At 42.2% G+C, this 23749-nt stretch overlaps 1 protein-coding gene across 8 annotated transcripts in view; it reads right to left on the bottom strand.

Annotated features, from left to right (window-relative positions):
* The window catches only part of LOC139541372 (coiled-coil domain-containing protein 18-like), a 41411-nt gene that overhangs the window by 17240 nt on the left and 422 nt on the right, over positions 1–23749 (bottom strand). For 2 of the 8 annotated variants that reach the window (XM_071345966.1, XM_071345965.1), the window contains exons 3-19: positions 23457–23624; positions 23179–23288; positions 22968–23096; positions 20612–20708; positions 20330–20451; positions 19775–20063; positions 19487–19559; positions 18553–18770; positions 18193–18303; positions 17846–17977; positions 17281–17394; positions 15502–15579; positions 15302–15418; positions 14778–14945; positions 13691–13854; positions 11487–11689; positions 8652–8865 (exon numbers count right to left, since the gene is read on the bottom strand). In XM_071345966.1, the coding sequence (XP_071202067.1) occupies positions 8652–8865; positions 11487–11689; positions 13691–13854; positions 14778–14945; positions 15302–15418; positions 15502–15579; positions 17281–17394; positions 17846–17977; positions 18193–18303; positions 18553–18770; positions 19487–19559; positions 19775–20063; positions 20330–20451; positions 20612–20708; positions 22968–23096; positions 23179–23288; positions 23457–23624 (2507 nt within the window). Of the gene's footprint in view, positions 1–126; positions 608–8651; positions 8866–11486; positions 11690–13690; positions 13855–14777; positions 14946–15301; positions 15419–15501; positions 15580–17280; positions 17395–17845; positions 17978–18192; positions 18304–18552; positions 18771–19486; positions 19560–19774; positions 20064–20329; positions 20452–20611; positions 20709–22967; positions 23097–23178; positions 23289–23456; positions 23625–23749 lie in introns of those variants that run through there. The other 6 variants (XM_071345968.1, XM_071345970.1, XM_071345963.1 and 3 more) reach the window with 5 other exon arrangements.

Below are 23749 nucleotides of genomic sequence, written 5' to 3'. Positions count from 1 at the left end.
GAGAGTTCTCTTGGGAGATAATGTGGGCGGAATTTGATTGTAAGGAATTCTAGGCCAAGTGAAAAAAAGGACTTGAGTTCTTGTATTACACCATGAGTCTTAAATCATGAAGCACACACCTCCACCCTTCTTCCCAGAGAGATGTTTATTTTGTTGGCGCAACGCATGAAGAAACCCGGTGGCTGTATCGACACCGACAACATATTCCGAGAGAGCCGTGTTTACATGAAACAGAGAATGTTACATTACAATCTCTGATGTCTCTCTGGATGGCAACACTTGCCCTAATTTCATCCACCTTGTAGTCTAGAGACTGGACATTGGCGAGTAATATACGCAGAAGTGGTGGGTGGTGTGCACGCCTTCGAATTCTGACCAGGAGGCCGCTCCATTTACCCCTTTCTGCGGCGACTTTGTTTTGGGTTGGCCTCTGGGATTAGATCCAATGTCCTGGGTGGTAGTCCGAACAGAGGATGTGCTTCAGGAAAGTCGTTTTCTTGGGTCGTAAGGTTTGTAAATTGACGTTGCTCTTATATCCAATAGTTCCCGGCTGTATGTAATAACACTTAAGGACTCGAAGTGAGGCGACCGTCTCTGTCGGCGCCATCTAAGAGAAAAGAAAATCCATCATTACTTTAAGACATGAAGGTCAGTCAATACGGAACATTTCAAGAACTTTGAAAGTTTCAAGTGCAGTCGCAAAAACCATCAAGCGCTATGATGAAACTGGCTCTCATGAGGACCACCACAGGAATGGAAGACCCAGGGTTACCTCTGCTGCAGAGGACAAGTTCATTAGAGTTACCAGCCTCAGGAATTGCAGCCCAAATAAATTCAAGTAATGGACATCTCAACATCAACTGTTCAGAGGAGACTATGTGAATCAGGCCTTCATTGTCAAATTTCTGCAAAGAAACCACTACTAAAAACGACACAAATAAGAAGAGACTTGCTTGGGCCAAGAAACACGAGCAATGGACATTAGACCGGTGGAAATTTGTTCTTTGGTCTGGAGTCCAAATGGGAGATTTTTGGTTCCAACCGCCGTGTCTTCGTGAGACGAGGAGTGGGTGAACGGGTGATCGCCGCATGTGTATTTCCCACCGTAAAGTATGGAGGAGGCTGAGTAAGGGCTATTTGACCAAGAAGGAGATGGAGTGCTGCATCAGATGACCTGGTCTCCACAATTCCGACCTCAATCAAATTGAGATGGTTTGGGATGAGTCGGACGGCAGAGTGAAGGAAAAGCATCCAACAATTGCTCAGCATATGTGGGAACTCCTTCAAGACTATTGGAAAAGCATTCCAGGTGAAGCTGGTTGAGAGAATGCCAAGTGTGTTCAAAGCTGTCATCAAGGCAAAGGGTGGCTATTTTGAAGAATCTCAAATATAAAATATATTTTGATTTGTTTGACACTTTTTTGGTTACTACATGATTCCATGCGTGTTATTTCATAGTTTTGATGTCTTCACTATTATTCTACAATGTAGAAAATAGTAAAAATAAAGAAAAACCCTTGAATGAGTAGGTGTTTTAAAACTTGACAGGATGTATATATATATATAAAAATGGAAGACCCATTTGTGACCAAGCTTTAACTTCCTGACTGATGTCTTGAGATGTTGCTTCAATATATCCATTATTTTCCTACCTCATGAAGCTACCTATTTTGTGAAGTGCACCAGTCCCTCCTGTAGCAAAGCACCCCCACAACATGATGCTGCCACCCCCATCCTTCACGGTTGGGATGGTCATTATGGCCAAACAGTTCTATTTTTGTTTCATCAGACCAGAGGACATTTCTCCAAAAAGTATGATCTTTGTCCCCATGTGCAGTTGCAAACCGTAATCTGGCTTTTTTATGCCGGTTTTGGAGCTGTGGCTTTTTCCTTGCTGAACGGCCTTTCAGGATATGTCGATATTGGACTCGTTTTACTGTGGATATAGATACTTTTGTACCCGTTTCCTCCAGCATCTTCACAAGGTCCTTTCGCTGTTGTTCTGGAATTGATTTGCACCAAAGTACGTTCATCTCTAGGAGACAGAACGCGTCTCCTTCCTGAGTGGTATGACGGCTGTGTGGTCCCATGGTGTTTATACTTGCATACTGTTGTTTGTACAGATGAACATGGTACCTTCAGGAGTTTGGAAATTGCTCCCAAGGATGAACCAGACTTGTGGAGGCCTACAATTATTTTCTGAGGTCTTGGCTGATTTCTTTTGATTTTCCCATGATGTCAAGCAAAGTGGCACTGAAGGTAGGCCTTGAAATACATCCACAGGTACACCACCAATTGACTGAAATTATGTCAATTAGCCTATCAGAAGCTTCTAAAGCTATGACATCATTTTCTGGAATTTTCCAAGCTGTTTAAAAGGCACAATCAACTTAGTGTATGTAAACTTCTGACCCACTGGAATTGTTATACAGTGAGTTAAGTAAAATAATCTGACTGTAAACAATTGTTGGAAAAATTACTTGTGTCATGCACAAAGTAGATGTCCTAACGGACTTGCCAAAACTATAGTTTGTTAACAAGAAATTTGTGGAGTGGTTGAAAAACGAGTTTTAATAACTCCAACCTAAGTGTATGTAAACTTCCGACTTCAATTGTATATTTATGTTTTTAATTGTCCCTTACACTGGGTAGGTGCAATGAAAAGTATTGTTTTACAGGGTCAGCTATAGTAATAAGGTGCCCCTGCAGCAAATTAGGGTTAAGTGACTTGCTCAAGGGCACATCAGACTTTTCACTTTGCCGGATCTGGGTTACTGTCCCAACGCTCTAACCAATAGGCTACCTGCCGCCCATTAGCTCTTTAAAAAGTATTTCCGTGGTAATGGAAGGAGGTTTTAAACAGTTTATTTACTATTTAAAGCAAAGCAGTTACATATAGTAAAAGTTAAATAATTGGTCTGATTACTTTTATAGACTACTATATCAACCGTATTACTCTGGATTGTGGGGCAGTTAGATCATAAAAATGTCTTTACTACAGTTTCTGCACGTGAACTGAAAGCAGAACGACATAAAAAAGTGATCTTCTGTCAGAAGATGTGAATAAAAGGAAGGATCACGTGGACAACACTCTCAGGAAAGCAAAGCAACTCAACCATTCATGCTGTGGGTTTCAGATAAATACAGTGAATTCGTAAAGTATTAGGACATTTATAAAGATAAACTGAAATATCACATTTACATAAGTATTCAGACCATTTACTCAGTACTTTGTAATTTCTGCCAAAGGTGCTTCAACAGCCTTGAGTGTTCTTGGGTATGACGCTACAAGCTTGGCACACCTGTATTTGGGGAGTTTCTCCCATTCTTCTCTGCAGATCCTCTCAAGACGTCAGGTTGGATGGGGAGCGTCGCTGCACAGCTATTTACAGGTCTCTCCAGAGATGTTCAATCGGGTTAAAGTCCAGGCTCTGGCTGGGCCACTCAAGGACATTCTGAGACTTGTCCCAAAGCCACTCCTGCGTTGTCTTGGCTCTGTGCTTAGGGTCATTGTCCTGTTGGATGGTGAACCTTCACTCCAGTCAGATCCTGAGCAGGTTCATCAAGGATCTTTCTGTTCTTTGCTCCGTTCATATTTGCCCTCGATCCTGACTAGTCTCCCAGCCCCTGCTAGTGAAAAACATCCTCACAACACGATGCTGCCAACACCATGCTTCACCGTAGGCCACCATGCTTCACCATAGGGATGTTGCCAGGTTTCCTCCAGATGTGATGCTTGGAATTAAGGCCAAAGAGTTCAATCTTGGTTTCATAAGACCAGAGAATCTTTTTTTCTCATAGTCATTCAGAGTCCTTTAGGTGCCTTTTGGCAAACTCCAAGCGGGCTGTCATGTGCCTTTTACTGAGGACTGGCTTCTGTCTGGCCAGTCTACCATTAAAGCATGACTGGTGGAGTGCTGCAGAGATGGTTGTCCTTCTGGAAGGTTCTCCCATCTCCACAGAGGAACTCTGGAGCTCTGTTAGAGAGTGGCCATTGGTCAGGGAAGTGACCAAGAACCCAAGGCACTTCTCCCTCGATTGCTCAGCTTGGCCAGGCGGCCAGCTCTAGGAAGAGTCTTGGTGGTTCCAAACTTCTTCCATTTTAGAATGCTGGAGTGTCCTTGGGGACCATCAATGCTGCAGATTTTTTTGCTACACTTCCACAGGTCTGTGCATCGACACAAACGTCGTCTCGGAGCTCTACGGACAATTCCTTCGACCTCATGGCTTGGTATTGCTCTGACATGCACTGTCAACTGTGTGGCCTTATCAATTGAATTTACCACAAGTGGACTCCAATCAAGTTGTAGAAACATCAAGGATAATCAATGGAAACATGATGTACCTGAGCTCAATTTCAAGTCTCATAGCAAAGGGTCTGAATACTTATGTAAATATGGTTGATATATATATATTTTTAAATCCATTTTAGAATAAGGCTGTAAAGTAACAAAATGTGGAAAAAGGGAAGGGGTCTGAATACTTTCCGAATGCACTTTAGATGCACAATAATTTAGTTTTGTAAAATGTTCAGTGTAAATTAAGTTTGAGTTTAGTTGATGATGTAATGATTAAAGTTTTAGGCTATTATTTTGGAAAATAAATATGATGGTGCATCTAGTTTCTCTCCCTATTTTAAGCACCAGCTGTCAGAGCAGCTCATAGATTACTGCACCTGTACATAGCCCATCTATAATTTAGCCCAAACAACTACCTCTTTACCTACTGTATTTATTTATTTATTTTGCTCCTTTGCACCCCATTATTTCTATCTCTACTTTATACTTTCTTCCACTGCAAACCAACCATTCCAGTGTTTTTTTTTATTTTTTTACTTGCTATATTGTATTTACTTCGCCACCATGGCCTTTTTATATTTTTATTTATTTATATATATATTTTGTTTGCCTTCACCTCCCTTATCTCACCTCACTTGCTCACATTGTATATAGACTTATTTTTCACTGTATTATTGACTGTATGTTTGTTTTACTCCATGTGTAACTATGTGTTGTTGTATGTGTCGAACTGCTTTGCTTTATCTTGGCCAGGTCGCAATTGTAAATGAGAACGTGTTCTCAATTTGCCTACCTGGTTAAATAAAGGTGAAATAAATAAAATAGTGATGACAGCTCTTTAAAAAAAAATGGTAATTGAAGAACTATGTACAGAAAAGGTTTGCATGTTAACCTGATAACTAGCTGTAGTTCAATCGAATACATAACCTCTTTAAGCTAACACTGAAAAGTACATGTCCTGAAAGAAAAATGTGGTGTGCTTGCTTGCTTGTTTTAAAGTACACTATGTATGGTTTTGAAATAAGTTACAGTACTGGTATAGTCTTCCGTAATAATGGTGGTGACTGGATATTGTTGAAAAAGTGGGTAGATTAAAAGATTGGTTGGTTGATAGGATAGCCTGGACATGTGAAAGTTGATTTGGTATCTCTAGCTTGATTGGTTCAAGAGTTACAATTACTGTTCTGTTGGTGGGTAGTTTTGTGGTTGTCGTAAATAGTTGAGGGCAGTAGTTGTGTGGTTGTGGTCATTAAATGGTGTGGTTCATTGTGGTCAGTAGTTGTGGTCAGAAGATTTGGTAGTAGTTGCGTGGTTCAGTAGTTGTGGTCAGTCATTTTGCGGTTGTGGTCAGTAGTTGTGGTCAGTAGTTGTGTGGTTGTGGTAAGTAGGTATGTGGTTCAGTAGTTGTGGTTAGTGTCTAAACTACAGTTGTTGCGTGTGAAAACTGAAAGAAGAGCAATGAGAAGTGATCGGGTGAAATATTAAGCGAGTGAACGGAGACAGCTTCGCTCTTTACAGACAGGCAAAATAGTCTGTTTAGTTATTTAGAGCACGGGGCAAGATCCTGAGAAGTAGGACGATGCACTGTTGCCTTGGCTGCCTTGCCCTCTTCACCCTCGTCACTTTTTGCCTGTGCTGCCACGTGCTCCTCTGCGTGTGTTAAGTATCCATAGCAACAGCTCCGTTTGGGCTGCTCAATTATGAAATGAGAGCTAGTTCCTCTAAACTCCGACAAACATCTGTAACTTTTGATTGGAGATAATTATGTTCCGAGTCCAGATTTGAACAGCAGATAAGTAGACCAAGATGTAGTGCTGAGCGATTAACCAACATTTCGATTTTTCTCCAGATTATTAAACAACTAATTGACCGACGTCTGTTCAATTACTTGAATTCCATTCATCCATAATCCACTGCGCCAGTTTTTTGGGGGCTCAGGCAAGGTCGTGACTAGTTACCACAGCCACAACCCCACAGAGATGTATACACTTTTACACCTGCTACGTAGGTTAGATACACACAGACTGCATAGACCGCATGAGAGAGGAATGTACATAAGACACCGACGAGAAAGAGGGATAGACAGTTCGTGAAAGTATACTTGATCTTCTTTGAAGAACTAGACAGCTCTGCAGCTAGCCTAGCTAAATAGGATGACTAGACAGAACAGTATGGGGAGTAGGCTACAGAGATAATGCTGTCAGGCTGCTACTGCCTGAACAGAGATTAAATGACTAAGGCAATGAAAAATGATAAAGTAATCAAATAAAAACTAAGTAATATACACAACTGAAATGTTGTATTATTTCACAGTAATTTCCTATTGACATCTACCCAATGTGGACCTGGCAGAGACAATGGAATATTTAAATGTTTTGGCAATTGAATGTTCACTATTTTGGGCTTTGGAATTTCCATTAACAAGCTTTTTTTATGTCATTATTTCATAATGCATTTAATGTTATGAAACCGTGATAGTAATAACCGCATGAACTGTATTTTAAGACAGCTGTATTGTTAGATTGGTAGCAGATATTTTTGTACCAACATCAGATTTGATTAGCAGAGAAGTAGCTTAATAGTTTAAAAAGTATAAAAGATATCAAGCACAATATTCCAGACCGATATGCATGTTTTAAAGTTTGAATGGCGTTCCAAGCTTTAAAAACGGTGTAGGAGTAGCTTTGTAAATAATAAAAGTCAGAAGAATGTTAGTGATTTAAAGCTGCAATATGTAACTTTTTGGGCGACCCGACCAAATGCACATAGAAATGTGCATTATAGATCTGTCATTCTGTTGAAAGCAAGTCTACGAAGCAGTAGATCTGTTCTACGTGCGCCATTTCTATGCTTCCCCTTCTTAAGTTTGATTTTGCGTTTACTTTCAGTTTTGTACAATAGCTTCAAACTTCTGAAAATACAATCTTTTTTGTTATGAAAAATATATTTCAAAGCTATTTAGATGGTACAATGATTCTCTACACAATGACTACTTGTTTTGTCGCATAAACTGAAATTAGGCTGACATATTGCACCTTTAAAAAGTGGGGACTCTTACTTCGCAAGCCCCACTAATAATAATAATTAGGATGATTATATTTCCCCCGTTTCATGTACAAGTGTGTATTAATACGCATGTGTGAATTGGAAATGTGTTTTTTTGCATATCCCAACTCCCCCTGAAACACTCTCAGAGAGTGGGGTCACAGCCACATCTTGGCACTCAAATATTTTCAATTGAAACAAAGCATCTGAAAGATAGTTTCATGAAACAATATGAAAGACATGATCCTAGGGATACACATGGAAAATCCCCCAATAAAACTGGCATGATATTAATGTTTTCTTTTCATAATGTATGAACTGGAACTGGAGGGCAGGCAAGGACGTAATGTCGATAGCCTATAGTCTACCTTATAAAAAGACAAGTAGCACCAGTTAAACTTTGTTACACAATCTGTATGGGCTGCTGCTGCGTCACAGAAAGTGTGTTTGAAAAACAGCAGCAACAGATTCCCCACAACCGGTGACAATTGCCTCCAAGTGATGTATGACAACCGGGGGTGTGGGGGGTGTTCAGTCTTTGTCCCCTGGAAAATTACTTTAAGCACATAACCTTGGACAACCCTTGACAATAGAACACCACAGAAGCAACACAGCGTTTATCTAATTTTACACAAGTTAAAAACAGAGAACCATGGTCATCATATTTTTGCTTCTTTCCCATTGGCTTGTATTACAGTCCTTTGGTAATAATTTACACTCTGGTTTGGCTCCAAGTTCCCACACAACCCAGACAGGGTAAGAAGTGCTGGGAATAGGAGCTGAAATAAGTTCACAGTGTTTATCAACCCCCAATGAAAATCAAGTCACAAAAGAACTGAGTAAAAGGGGGATACCTAGTCAGTTGTCCAATTGAATGTATTCAACTGAAATGTGTCTTCCGCAATGAACCCAACCCCTCTGAATCAGAGGTGCGGGGGGCTGCCATAATCGACATCCACGTCTTCGGCGCCCGCAAAAGCAAAGTAGATAAGTACCTCAAATAATTTGGAAGCAGTACAAATTTTAACGACAGATACAGTAATTATTTTAACATTACTTTGAGGCAATATACATTTTTACAAATAAAAAAGTATTTGGATTCAGCTTTGTCGTCAAGCTTCAAGCTTGAGGTGTTATGGCCCCATTGTTGAAAAGGAGTGAAGTGGGAGGCCAAAGTACCAGGTACCAAATGGAGCCTCGGTAACTAAATGACTTGGGAGAGGGATGAAGGGGCTTCTGCCCAACTCATCTGTAGGAACACAAGATGAGGCCAACGGACAGGACTGTTTGCATTTGGGGCTCTCTCACCTCATCCCTGCTTGCAGTTTCTCCATGTCAACTTTGCGCTGCTCTGCGTTGGCCTGTGAGCATCTCAGCCGGTCTCGTAGCTCCTGCAGGTGGTCCAGTGTGTCCACCAGCTCTCCCTTCACCGTCTTCATCTGGCTCTCCAGCAGCTGGGTGCGGTGGAGGGAGCTCCTCCTGTCCTTCCTGGTCAAACGCACCTTCTCCTCCAGATCCTGGACTGAACCGGACAAGGCCCAGAGAACAACAAGGTTAGAAACAGTCACTCAGAGGGAGAGATAACACCAGATAAAGCCTAGTCCTCGACGAGATTCTGAACGCGCATTTTAAATCAAGGACTCTGCTTAATCTGTGACCTGGAAAGTGGCCCCTAAAGACACAGACGCTCAGACAAAGAAGATCTAAAAGCTGCAATAATACACAGGGATAGCATCAGAACACAGACAGTTACTCACGCTGTAAAGTTAATTGCTATCAAAAGTAAATACTTGTATAAATCAAATTCTATCCTCCTAATTCCTGCTTACAAGCAAAAATTAAAGCAGGAAACACCAGTGACTAGATCAATAAAGAAGAGGTCAGGAGCGGGACTCTAACCCGGAAGCTTATAACAAATACCGCTATGCCCTCCTGAACATCTAGTCAAATGGCTACCCAGACTATTCACATTGCCCCTGCCCCCCTCCACTCTGTTGTAATCTATGCATAGTCACTTTAATAACTCTACCTACATGTACATACTACCTCAACTAGTCAGTGCCCCCGCACATTGACTCTGTACCGGCACCCCCCTGTATATATTGTTAATTTTTACTGCCTCTCCTTAATTACTTGTTACTTTTATCTCTTATTCTTATCTGTATTTTTTGAAACTGCACTGTCGGTTAAGGGCTCGTTTGTAAGCATTTCACTGTAAGGTCTCCACCTGTTGTATTCGTCGCATGTGACTAATAAAATTTGATTTGAACACAGTTACTTACTCCGTAATGTTAATTAATATATAAGTATCTACTTTTGATAGCGAGTTGACTATAGAATCATGAGGACCATAATGGAAATTAGCCTGCAGGCTTTATTTTTTTTTATTTTAGATGATTTTTTATGTTGTATGCATCTGGAGCAGCCTAATACTTACCCAATAATTATCCAATAAATTAAATCAATCAATCATATCCTTCCTGTTTGGCCCTGTCCGGGGGTTTCTTCTGATAGGGCCACAGTGTCTCCTGACCCCTCCTGTCTCAGCCTCCAGTATTTATGCTGCAGTAGTTTATGTGTCGGGGGGCTAGGGTCAGTTGGTTATACCTGGAGTACTTCTCCTATCTTATCCAGTGTCCTGTGTGAATTTAAGTATGCTCTCTCTAATTCTCTCGTTCTCTCTTTCTTTCTCTTTCTCTGAGAACCTGAGCCCTAGGACCATACGTCACGGCAAACCGGGCATGATGACTCCTTGCTGTCCCCAGTCCGCCTGGCCTTGCTGCTATTCCAGTTTCAGCTGTTCTGCCTGCGGTTATGGAACCCCTACCTGTCCAGACCTGCTGTTTTCAACTCTTAATGATCGGCTATGAAAAGCCAACTGATATTTATTCCTGATTATTATTTGACCATGCTTGTCATTTATGAACATTTAGAAAATCTTGCCTCTCTCTAATTCTCTCCTTCTCTCTTTCTTTCTCTCTCTCGGAGGACCTGAGCCCTAGGACCATACGTCAGGACTACCGGGCATGATGACTCCTTGCTGTCCCCAGTCCACCTGGCCTTGCTGCTATTCCAGTTTCAACTGTTCTGCCTGCGGATATGGAACCGCCACCTGTCCCAGACCTGCTATTTTCAACTCTTAATGATCGGCTATGAAAAGCCAACTGAAAATTATTAATGATTATTATTTGACCATGCTTGTCACTTATGAACATTTTGAACATCTTGGCATAGTTCTGTTATAATCTCCACCCGGCACAGCCAGAAGAGGACTGGCCACCCCTCATAGCCTGGTTCCTATCTAGGTTTCTTCCTAGGTTTTGGCCTTTCTAGGGAGTTTTTCCTAGCCACCGTGCTTCTACACCTGCATTGCTTGCTGTTTGGGGTTTTAGGCTGGGTTTCTGTACAGCACTTCGAGATATTAGCTGATGTATGAAGGGCTATATAAAATAAACTTGATTTGATTTGATGATCAAGGGCACATGCACTGTCACATAACTACACTTAGAAAAAAGGGTTCTTCGTTTGTCCCCATAGGAGAACACTTTTTGGTTCCAGGTAGAACCCTTTGATGGTGAAAAAGGTTCTACGTACTTAGAACCTGTTAGTGGTGTAAGGGATCCTGTAAGGGTTCCACGTAGAACAGGGATGGGCAATTATTTTGGCTCAAGGGCCACATTGGGATTTCAAAATTCAGGAGAGGGCCACACAGATCTTTTCTCTCAAAATGTTCGTCAAAAGCCATTTGCGGGCCAGAAAAAAAGGCATGTAGGGCCATTCTAATTCTACATACTTTCTATTTCATTTTAGACATTCAAGATTGGCCTGGAGTGTTAATCCCAAAATAATTTTGGGTGGGGTTTTAATGGGCTCACAGGCCGGATCCAAAGTTTGACCACCCCTGACGTAGAACCTTGTATTAGTGAAAAGGTTCTACTTGGAACAAAAAAATTGTTCCTTTCAGAGGGTTCTCCCAACCTATGGACACAATTGAAGAACCCTTTACGGTTCTAGGTACCACCTTCTTCTAAGAGTACATTTGAATCCTTCTATGATAGTGTATCCATATAACCAAAACAATGCAGTTCTCATGCATTTCAGAGAAGAAGCTCAGTGAATTAAAGTAAGGATATTGATACAGACCCATATTGTCTCGGTTGTCCCGCCCTTTACTTTCCGTACCAGACTCTGTCTTCTTGTACAGCTTTCCTCTAGTCTCGGCTAGCATCTTCTCCATCTTAGAGAGCTGTAAGGCCTTGGTGTCGCTGTCTCTCCGTATAAGCAGCATCTGCTGCTCTCGCTCACTCAGCTCTCCCTGAACCTTATTCATGTCCTCTGACAACTGCCTGCAGGACAGGACACAGACAAACCCTGGCCCTCAACAACAGGAGCACAAGGCTACTAGGCACGCTATGTCTGTAAACTGTCACCCTAAAGTTGCTTGCACTGATTACAATGATAATTGGCAACGCAGAAACCAAGTGAGTATAACAAAAGGTTTGGATGTCTGGAGAAGTATAAAAGTGATATTCTGCATGTCCTGGTTCCCTGGCCTGTACTGAGCTGGTCAGGATGGAACAACTCTAAGCTTTTCCTTCTACTGGTCTATAGTGTGTTTGTTCTCCGGTTGATCTTTTGGGGATGGGCTATCTAGACTGCTTATATACCCCTAACAGAGAGCACAGTCGCCAAACAACAAATACTGAGTACAGAGCGTTATAATCAGACAAGTCATAAGACTGGCTTCACAAGCCCTGCAGCTAACTGACATTATACACTCAACCAGACATTAGGCTCAATGTTGAAGGAGAACATTTAACTGCAGGCATGCAGGAGACTTTGCTTCATTTGTCTCCTAATCACTAGACTGGTACAATCAGTAACTAGCTTGATTAGTACAAGACAAGACTTATCACTTGGTGAGATGGAAGTCAGATGTTGATAGAACTTCCACCCACCGACTCTTGAATGAAGCTTTACTGTTGGGTCTGAGCATTAGTAAAAAGCTATACTTGTAATTGTAGCTATAATTGTTATTACAGTATTATAACATTTTCAAGAACAACAAGCAGCCTTGTCTCAGTAGAGTAAATCAAAATGATACATTTAATAGCGGTCGTGTGTGTGCAGTGTTGTAAAGTGCAGTTCTTGGCAGTAGAGTAGTGTAGTATAGAGTAGAGCAGACCAACATGTTCCCCTGGTGGCACTGGTGCCACTAACTTTTCAGTTGGTGGCACCAGCCCATGATTTGGTTGAATCAAATATTTTTCCCAGTTCACAATTTAAAACTTTGTAATCATCTTATAAAAGGTAATTCAAAGTGCTTTTAAGAGGTGTAGACTACTGAGACGGTAATAAATACATACATAAATAAATAAACTTGTTTAATCTAACATGTCCATGAAAGAATGCATGATTTAAGATATTCTGCATCCTAATCCAGTGAATGTCATGAATTTTGGTTTGACAAATAAGCTATTGTTGTTACATTTTACTGTTAGAATAGGTCTCCAGAATGTTCTGAATTGTATTTTGTTCAATAGAGACAATCATGCCTACATCTTTACATGTGCACTAATATTCTAGGCTCATTTATTTGGGGCTAATTCACCACCTGAGTACGCAAAATCTCAAAACACATTAGCTTGATCGGTAACACTAAACATAATACCCAATGCTGGCAGCCATGTATTAATCTAACAGTAAATGTCAAGTCCAAAAAACGTTGCAGTTGTAGCCTACAGCTCAATTATGCCTATGCAATTGCAATAGCCAATGCGCAATATTTCACACACTCTGTATCAAAGCCATATCAAATATCTTGGTTGAAGAATAGTTGCTATTGAGGTCAAAATTGAGAGTTCAGAAATAAAAACTATACCTACAGAAAGCTGAGAACCTCTGAGCTGGCTTTTCCCCAGCAATCGGATTTTAAAAATCGGAACACTTTTTTTCTCCAGGAGCATTTTGTTCCCTGGGAAAGGAGTGGCTCGCTCATCATAGCCGTAGGCCCCAGCAAAACAGGCACAGCCGCAGGACCCAGCAAAACAGGCACAGCCACAGGGCAGGAATCATGTGGATAATGTACTTTACCGTTTGACCAAATCATGGTTAAATCTTGAGTGAGGTGAAAAACTAATGTGACCAGCAAAAAAAAAAAAAACAGGCACCCTAGTGCCTAACTAAAAATTGGTGTCACACTGCCAAGTCAAACACTCAAACGCAAGAGTTTGTCACAGTTTTGAACCCTGGTAGAGTACAGTAACATAGATTAGGGTAGAGTCGAGTAGCATAGATTAGAGCCGAGATGACTAAAGACTAGTAGAGGGAGTAAAAACAAGTCTCACGTGACAGAGTTGGAGAGTTGCAGGGCTTCTCTCTCATGTCTCGCTGCCTGCTGACTAGCCTCCTGCAGTCCCTCTATGGCCTCCTGGGCTCTCTGGTCTCTCCTCTTCAGCTCTTTGAAGGCTAACACCTTCTCTTTCTCCAGGTCCTTCTCCAAGCGTCCCACCTGGAGGAACGCACACACCACACAGTGTGGGAATTGAACCCTCTCAACTCACCTCCAAACCGTGATAATAAAATGGTCTGCTAAACTGTACTGTAAATTTTAACAAATAGTTACTTTTTACCCACTATACCAGGGTTCCCCAACTGGCGGTGGTTTTATTTGCCCCCCCAAGTTTTCTGAGCATTTTTTAAAATCATTGTTGGACATAAAATACTGTAAAAACACCAGGAAATCAGCTCCAAGTGATTTTAAGTTTGGAAATCTGTTCAAGTATTCCCACGCATAATAGAGACACGTGATCATATACAAATGTAAGCAACGTTTGAAATGATTATGTTTTAGTCAAATATTATATCTGTTCTTGTGGTCAAATTGCAGTCTACAAATTATTATGTTCCGGCCCCCCGACCATCCGCTCAAGAAACAAAATCGGCCTGCACTATAGTCACCCCCTGCAAGCCGAAAGTAATCAGTTTGAACACAGGAATCTGTCTAAACAATTAGGCTTTTCAAAACACTCATGAACAGTGAGCAGCAAGCATGCACAGTCAGTTATAAACAGATATGAGCTCAATTTATTAACCCTGCTGGGCCCTTAGAGGGAGTTCAGGCTCGCCCACAAAAGCTGGCTTTGTACATAAAGAACTGTACCAGTTAAAGCAATGTAGAATGTTTCAAAATAGGGACATTTGTATTGCATCTCAAACTCGTACATTAGATATGACAACTGCAGCTCACGCGCTCTAGTAGTCGATTTGTTCATTCACCGAGTTCAATTAAAGCTGTAATGTTGTATGTACTGCTGTGTTGTATTTAATGTTCAATCTCTGATGCTGGTTTGCTCATTATGTTGTATGTAACTTACAGGCTGTGGAAATAATTTTCCTCTCTGAGGACAGTAAAGTATCTATCTATCTGTCTACCTGCTCAAGTAACAGCGCCTGTCTGTCCTCTAGCTCTGCCACACGGGAGGTGCTCTCCTGCAGCATGGTCTGCTGTCTCTGGACGGTGTGCTGCAGCTGCAAGTTCTGCTCACTGGAGCTCTGACACACCAGAGAGCTACCCCTCATCTCCGCCTGCAGAGCCTCCACCTGGGGACAGAGAACACTGGAACTGCCTGTTTGAACTTCACTAGTCTTCATCCATACACTTCACAAGTTAGAAATATATTTAATTTTTGTCTCATATCCTAGATTTTTTGGGGTCTAATATCCTTCACATTGTTCCCAAATTCCTCAGTGGCAGTCTGCTCTCCTGTCCACTCCTTATGGAATGGTCATTCCACACATTGTCATGCTCAGCTTGAGAAGAAGTGACAAGGAGTTGGCAAGAGAGCAAAAACAGATTTGGGACCAGACTACAACATCCCACCCACAGATATCACACAATGTGTCTGGAATGTTGTAAGTGTTTCACAGGAAATTAAAGCAAGGTCTTCATGTTCTACTTCTTTAGCGCTCGTCTCCAGCTCTCTCTCGTAGCGTCCCTTCACTCCCTTTATCTGTTGCATACAGTCGCTCAACTCATCCTGGCATGTTGTCAGGGCTGTCTCCAAAAACCTCACCTGCAACAGGACCGATACAGGAAAAAAAGTCTGATTTAGTTGATAACTAAATTACCATAGCATGTGTTTTCATAAGGACTGACCTTGGTAGTATACTCTGTTGCCTGCACTCTGAGAGCTCTCAAGGCCTCCTGGTCTTGATTGGCTCTCATCTCTGTATCCTAGGAAGTGACAGGATTATAGCACTAGTCAGATTAATACTGAGATGCCCAGCTGTGTCGTTCTGTGTCAAACTCAATGACGTGGGTGTGATTTATAAATCTGTGAATATCTACAGTGCATTCGGAAAGTATTCAGACCCCTTGACTTTTTACATTTTGTTACGTAACAGCCTTATTCTAAAATTGACAAAATCGTTTCCCCCCCTCATCAATCTACACACAATACCCCATAATGACAAAGCAAAAACAGGTTTTTAGAAATATTTGCAAATGTATTAAAAATAAACTGAAACATTACATTTACATAAGTATTCAGACCCTTTATTCAGTACTTTGTTGAAGCACATTTGGCAGCGATTACAGCCTTGAGTCTTCTTGGGTATGATGCTACAAGCTTGGCACACCTGTATTTTCTCCAATTCTTCTCTGCAGATCCTCTCAAGCTCTGTCAGGTTGGTTGGGGAGAGTCACCGCCCAGCTATTTTCAGGTCTCTCCAGAGATGTTCGATGGGGTTCAAGTCTGGGCTCTGGCTGGGCCACTCAAGGACATTCTGAGACTTGACCCGAAGCCACTCCTGCGTTGTCTTGGCTGTGTGCTTAGGGTCGTTGTCCTGTTGGAAAGTGAACCTTCGCTCCAGTCTGAGGTCTGGAGCGCTCTGTAGCAGGTTTTCATCAAGGATCTCTCTGTACTTTGCTCAGTTTATCTTTCCCTCAATCCTGACTAGTCTCCTAGTCCCTGTAGCTGAAAAACATCTGCCACCACCATGCTTCACCATAGGGATGGTGCCAGGTTTCCTCCAGACGTGACACTTGGCATTGAGGCCAAAGAGTTCAATCTTGGTTTCATCAGACCAGACAATCTTGTTTCTCATGGTCTGAGAGTCCTTTAGGTGCCTTTTGGCAAACTCCATGCGGGCTGTCATGTGCCTTTTACTGACGAGTGGCTTCCATCTGGCCACACTACCATAAAGGCCTGATTGGTGGAGTGCTGCAGAGATGGTTGCACTTCTGGAAGTTTCTTCCATCTCCACAGAGGAACTCTGGAACTCTGTCAGAGTGACCATTGAGTTCTTGGTCACCTCCCTGACCAAGGCCCTTTCCCCCCCAATTGCTCAGTTTGGCCGGGCAATCAGCTTTAGGAAGTCTTGGTGGTTCCAAACTTCTTCCATTTAAGAATGATGGAGGCCACTGTGTTCTTGGGGACCTTCAATGCTGCAGAAATGTTTTGGTACCCTTCCCCAGATATGTGCCTCGACACAATACTGTCTCGGAGCTCTACGGACAATACCTTCGACCTCGTGGCTTGGTTTTTGCTCTGACATGCACTGTCAACTGTGGGACCTTATATAGACAGGTGTGTGCCTTTCCAAATCATGTGCAGTCAATTGAATTTACCACAGGTGGACTCTAATCAAGTTGTAGAAACATGTCAAGGATGATCAATGGAAATAGGACACACCTGAGCTCAATTTCAAGTCTCATAGCACTTGAAAGGGTCTGAATACTTATGTAAAAAACCTGCTTTCGCTTTGTCATTACGTGTTATTGTGTTTAGATTGATGAGGGAAAAATTATATTTAATCCGTTTTAGAATAAGGCTGTAACGTAACAAAATGTGGAAAAAGTCAAGGGGTCTGAATACTTCCCGAATGCACTCTAGGTAAAGGTAATGTGAGGTGTGTTGTGTATGGGCAGACATGCATGCGTGAGCTGGTTGAGGGAGGTCTGAAGTCTCTCTGCTCTGTGCTGGGCCTCCTGTCTTTCATGCTGGGCTGAAGAGAAGCCTTTCTCCAGCTCTGCTTTCTGAGAGTGCAACTGTACAGGACAGGCAGACATAAAATCACATGAAACAAGCAGGAAACACAAGTATCTTTGCAGGTGCCAAAACATCTACTACGTTAAAGCTGAAATTCAGAATAAGGTGAAACTTCACTCTTCACTCCCAGTGCATTTGTTATTGTTTTGTCAATGAAACGGAGTAGAGGAGCATCCAGCATCGTGGCAAAATATTTTCACAGTACATACTCTGCAGTTCTATCACAAGTACGATGGGCAATGATGTGCGAAGGAAAACAGTGGTCGTTGTTTGCAGTAACATTACAAACAGACGTGGCAGTTTCACCAAGTATACGGATTCCAGCTTTCATGTATAACTATTCTAAGACTGAAAGTATGTAAAGTTCATGGAATTGCTTATTGTAACCTTGGGTGACTTTTATGAACAGTCAAGTGTGAATAAAGGAATACAATACATGTATCCTCTCACCATTTTGATTTGATCCTGTAGCTCCTTACGTTGCTCTGAGCCAACTCTCTGAATCTCCTCCAACTCCTGCTGGAAATCCCTCTTCTTCAAGTCCAGAGTGGTTTTAAAGTGCTGGATACTGCTGCTCTTCTCCTACGTTTCAAACCAGAGACTTCATCAACTAACTAGCCCACTTAAATATAACATAGCCTGTGTGTGTGTGAAAGGACGTGTATGTGAGTTAAAAGAGAGAACTGGGTATGTCTCAATCAAAAGGCAGGGAGACATCCTTGTGGATTTAGACAGACCCAACATGTATAGTGACAACACAATTTATTTTCAGTGTGTGTTGAGCACGTCATCATTACCAGCAGGTTCTGCTCCAACTCAGTGGTCTTCTCTACAGCCTGTGAAAGTCCTGCATCTTTCTTCTCCAACTGTTGCTCTGTAGTTGCCAGGCAGACGTTCTTCCTCCTTAACTGCAATACAACACTTCACCTCTAGGGACAGACTTGTTGTATACATACTGTATACAACAAGTGTTATCTTTCGTTTCAGGCACTGGTTTAAGGCCTTATTGCTCTGATTCTGTGAGGGAGACGCTCACTTCTCCTGGTATGTGACATTATGTTCCTCAGATTCCTTTGAGATACAGCCTTCTTCCTTGATTTGAGACCACTCATAATAAAAATGGTGTTACAGTACACTATTCATGTGTCCATCCTTACCTCTCTCTCCAGCTGGTTAATTTGTACTGTCCTCTCCTGCAGCTCTGTATGTAGTTTCTGTAGCTGGAGGTCTCTCTGGTTCATGTTGTTCTGTAGGGCAGTCAACTCCTCCTGGGCCTGCCTTAGTCTCTCCTGCAGGTCCAGGGCTAGAGCTGCCTGCCTGGCTCTCTCCTGCTCCACAGCACGCAACACAGGCAGCAGCTGCTGGTACTGCTCCCCTGACACACCGTAGACACAAAAAACAAACAGACCATTTTTTGGGAGGATACAAACATACTTTGCATTTTTCATGTGTATCCACAATGTTACAGCATGCACGGAAGAGAGATATTGTTAGCCATGTATACTCTACTGTATACATGGCCTAGAGATGGGAGATTAGATATGTGCTATTCATTGAGTGTACAAAACATTAGGAAGACCTTCCTAATATTGAGTTGCACCCCCTTTTTCCCTCAGAACAGCCTCAATTCGTCAGGGCATGGACTCCACACAATGTCGAAAGCTGACCCATGTTGACTCCAATGCATCCCACAGTTGTGTCAAGTTGGCTGGATGTCCTTTGGGTGGTGGACCATTCTTGATACACACAGGAAACTTGAGTATAAAAAACCCAGCAGCATTCCAGTTCTTGACACAAACCGGTGCGCCTGGCACCTACTACCATACCCTGTTCAAAAGGCACTTGCCCATTCACAATAAATGGAAAACATACGCAATTCATGTCTCAAGGCATAAAAATCCTTCTTTAACCTGTCTCCTCCCCTTCATCTACACTGATTGAAGTGGCTTTAACAAGTGACATCAATAAGGGATCATAGCTTTCACCTGGATTCACCCGTGTCATGGAAAGAGCATGATAGTGTTTTGTACACTCAGTGTATACAGACTACAATACGATGTATAGTATTGAAACGTGAGCTAAGGAAATCACCTGGCTTGAGTTTGGGGACATCACAGAATGGAGCTGGCAGACAAGGCTTAGCACAGAGTGATCCCCCTCCACTCTATAACAAATATTTAGGTGACTTTTACATAACAGTATAGTACATTTTGTCCACCATCATTGTCTGGAACAGAGTTGAGGGTATGCTGAGTTAGCAATAAGCAGGGTGCACTATGGTTTTATGGGGCACATACAGCATACAGAATATAGCATGTATAGACAATACACAGAGGGTATAGTTTGAGAGTGTAGTAGGGAGTATGGCGCTAGGCTCACCTCTCTAAGATGCAGCAGGCTGAGGATGGCCTCTAGGCTGGCCTGTTCAGCCTGGCTCTGCTGTGCTTCTCTCTGACAGTGCTCCAGTCTCTGCTCCTGGCTGGTAGTGAGGTGGCGTAGGTCCCCACACTCCTTCCTCAACACCTCTATGTCCTTCTCAACTATCTCCCTGTCACTCAGTCTTCTCTTCAGCTCCACAGCCTGGACAGAGGCCTCTTCCAGACGAGAACGCAACGTGGCGCTCTCTACACTCACCGCCTTGGCTCTGACCGACTCTTCCTTCAACTGGCTGGTCAGAGAGATTCCCAACTACTATTACGATAGGTATGTCCATCACAGTGGTATTAGTATTTTACTCACTACAACAAATCTCAACCATATCCACATATCATGGTTTTAAACAAAACTGTCCTTTTTACACTGTCCTCCTCATCACAGATGATTCAAGTGAAGTGTAACCACAGAGATGAATCCATTTGAGTTGAAAACACATTTTCAGAGGTTGATTCAGAAACTAATAAGTAAGATATGACGAGCAGACACTTGAGTACCAACCCGATCAGCTGGTTCATGTCGGTCTTGTCCTGCTCTAGCTGAAGACACCTCCTCTCCCACACCACTCTCTCTTTATCACACTGGATAAGAGCCTCCTTCAGTCTGGCCTCGTTGTCCAACACCTATGGACCACAACACAGCATCCCGTTGCTATACAATCAAAGACTTCAATGTCTAAACATAAGCAGCGCATTTCACCATGTCCTGACAAGCATTTATTCTGAACAAACAGGCTTAAAATACATTTACATAGCTTGACTCGTCATTCATCTTATTCCATACCTTCTTCAGTTTCTCAGACATATTTCCCTTGTAACTCCGGAGAGCCAATGTCTGCCTCTCTGCAGTTACAAGAGCTTCCTTTCTCTGTTGCTCAACTCTTTGGGATGAATGGAAAATACAGTTGAAGTCAGAAGTTTACATAAACGCGTTTTAATGACTCCAATCTAAGTGTATCAACCACTCCACAAATGTATTGTTAACAAACTACAGTTTTGGCAAGTCAGTTAGGACATATACTTTGTGCATGACAAGTAATTTTTCCAACAATTGTTTACAGACAGATTATTTCACTTAACTCACTGTATCACAATTCCAGTAGGTCAGAAGTTTACATACACTAAGTTGACTGTGCCTTTAAACAGCTTGGAAAAATCCAGAAAATGACATCATGGCATTAGAAGTTTCTGATAGGCTAATTGACATACTTTGAGTCAATTGGAGGTGTACCTGTGGATGTATTTCAAGGCCTACCTTCAAACTCAGTGCCACTTTGCTTGACATCATGAGAAAATCAAAAGAAATCAGCCAAGACCTCAGAAAAAGAATTGCAGACCACCACAAGTCTGGTTCATCCTTGGGAGCAATTTCCAAACGCCTGAAGGTGCCACGTTCATCTGTACAAACAATAGTATGCAAGTATAAACGCCATGGGACCACGCAGCCGTCATACCGCTCAGGAAGGAGACGCGTTCGGTCTGCTAGAGATGAACGTACTTTGGTGAGAAAAGTGCAAATCAATCCCAGAACAACAGCAAAGGACCTTGTGAAGATGCTGGAGGAAACGGGTACAAAAGTATCTATATCCACAGTAAAAACGAGTCCTATATCGACATAACCTGAAAGGCCGCTCAGCAAGGAAGAAGCCACTGCTCCAAAACCGCCATAAAAAAGCCAGACTACGGTTTGCAACTGCACATGGGGACAAAGATCGTACTTTTTGGAGAAATGTCCTCTGGTCTGATGAAACAAAAATAGAACTGTTTGGCCATAATGACCATTGTTATGTTTGGAGGAAAAAGGGGGAGGCTTGCAAGCCGAAGAACACCATCCCAACCGTGAAGCACGGGGGTGCCAGCATCATGTTGTGGGGGTGTTTTGCTGCAGGAGGGACTGGTGCACTTCACAAAATAGATGGCATCATGAGGGAGGAAAATGTTGTGGATATATTGAAGCAACATCAGTCAGGAAGTTGAAGCTTGGTCGCAAATGGGTCTTCCAAATGGACAATGACCCCAAGCACACTTCCAAAGTTATAGCAAAAAGGCCTAAGGACAACAAAGTAAATGTATTGGAGTGGCCATCACAAAGGCCTGACCTCAATCCTGTAGAAAATGTATGGGCAGAACTGAAAAAGTGTGTGCGAGCAAGGAGGCCTACAAACCTGACTCAGTTACACCAGCTCTGTCAGGAGGAATGGGCCAAAATTCACCCAACTTCTTGTGGGAAGCTTGTGGAAGGCGAAACGTTTGAGCCAAGTTAAACAATTTAAAGGCAATACTACCAAATACTAATTGAGTGTATGTAAACTTCTGACCCACTGGAAATGTGATGAAAGAAATAAAAGCTGAAATAAATCACTCTATTAGTCTGACATTTCACATTCTTAAAATAAAGTGGTGATCCTAACTGACCTAAAACAGGGAATTTTTACTAGGATTAAATGTCAGGAATTGTGAAAAACTGAGTTTAAATGTATTTGGCTAAGGTGCATGTAAACTTCCGACTTCAACTGTATATCTTGGTTAACAAACAAGCACTAGTACAAGGAGGTGTCATCAGGTGATGTGTAATACATACAGTGTACAAAACATTAAGAACACCTGTCCTTTCCATGGCAGACTGGCCAGGTGAAAGCTATGATCGCTTACTTGTGTCACCTGTTAAATTCACTTCAATCAGTGTAGATGAAGGGGAGACAGGTTAAAGAAGGATTTTTAAGCCTTGAGACATGGATTGTGTATGTGTGCCATTTAGAGGGTGAATGGACAAGACATAAGATTTAAGTGCCTTTGAACTGGGTATGGTAGTAGGTGCCAGGCGCACCAGTGTGTGTCAAGAACTGCAACGCTGGTGGGTTTTTCACGCTCAACAGTTTCCTGTGTGTATCAAGAATGGTACACCACCCGAAGGACATCCAGCCAACTTGACAACTGTGGGAAGCATTGGAGTCAACATGGGCCAGCATCCCTGTGGAACGCTTTCGACACCTTGTAGAGTCCATGCCCTGACTAACTGAGGCTGTTCTGAAGGCAAAAGGGGGGGTGCAACTCAATATTAGGAAGGTGTTCTTAATGTTTTGAGAATTCCATGTTTATAGTAAGTGGGGATTGTTAAAGAAAATAGAATCACTGCTTACCTTATCCCCTGATTAGTCCTGTTTTCTAACTCAGCCCTAGCAGCTATCAGCTCCTCTTGTAGCTGGTCCACTAGTCTGCTCTTAATAACCAATGTCTCTTCAGTCTCCTCCAGCCTCTTTTCTGTATCTCTACAATGAACATGGCAACACATCTAGCACAACTGCATTCACAAAGGTGTATCTGTGTGTGTATGTGTATTCTCCTACCAACCTGAGTGCATTCCCTTGGGCCTCAACCTCAGCCTCCATACCCTGAATCTCCTCCTTCATATGACACACACTAGAAGTCTTAGACCCTACGGTGGAACCCAGAACCCGGACCTGTCAACATTGTAGGTGAACAAATTTGTCTTAGTTCAAGCTAAGCATCTGCAGAACCAAACCCAACATTAGTAACAATTATTTGGGCCCTCTGTAAAGGCCTGCATGAATAGCGTTATAATCATTAATAATGGCAGAGGTTGTACGAAATTGCATAAGCTGGAATACTTTGGTTTTGGAGCTGGCAAGTTCGAGATTCACTGCTTCCAATTCAATGATCAGTTGTCTGTTTTCTTGCATCACAGAAGCACTTTCTTCCTCCACTGAGCTTAACTTCCTTCTGAGATGCAAGTTTTTAGATTCCAGTTCCCTCATTGAAGAGGATGAAGAGGGAGGCTGAAAAAAAACATGACTTTTAATGCATTCCTCCATTGAATAGCAGTTTATTTGATAAATGAATCACATACATTAAAAAAAGTATAATCTCTTGTAAGCCTCTATTTACGGTTAGCTTGTCTCAC

The sequence above is a fragment of the Salvelinus alpinus genome, chromosome 16 (genome assembly GCF_045679555.1).
Source record: "Salvelinus alpinus chromosome 16, SLU_Salpinus.1, whole genome shotgun sequence".
NCBI lineage: Eukaryota > Metazoa > Chordata > Actinopteri > Salmoniformes > Salmonidae > Salvelinus > Salvelinus alpinus.
The sequence above is the reverse complement of the archived record's forward strand: the minus strand, read 5'-3'. Positions and strand labels throughout refer to the sequence as shown.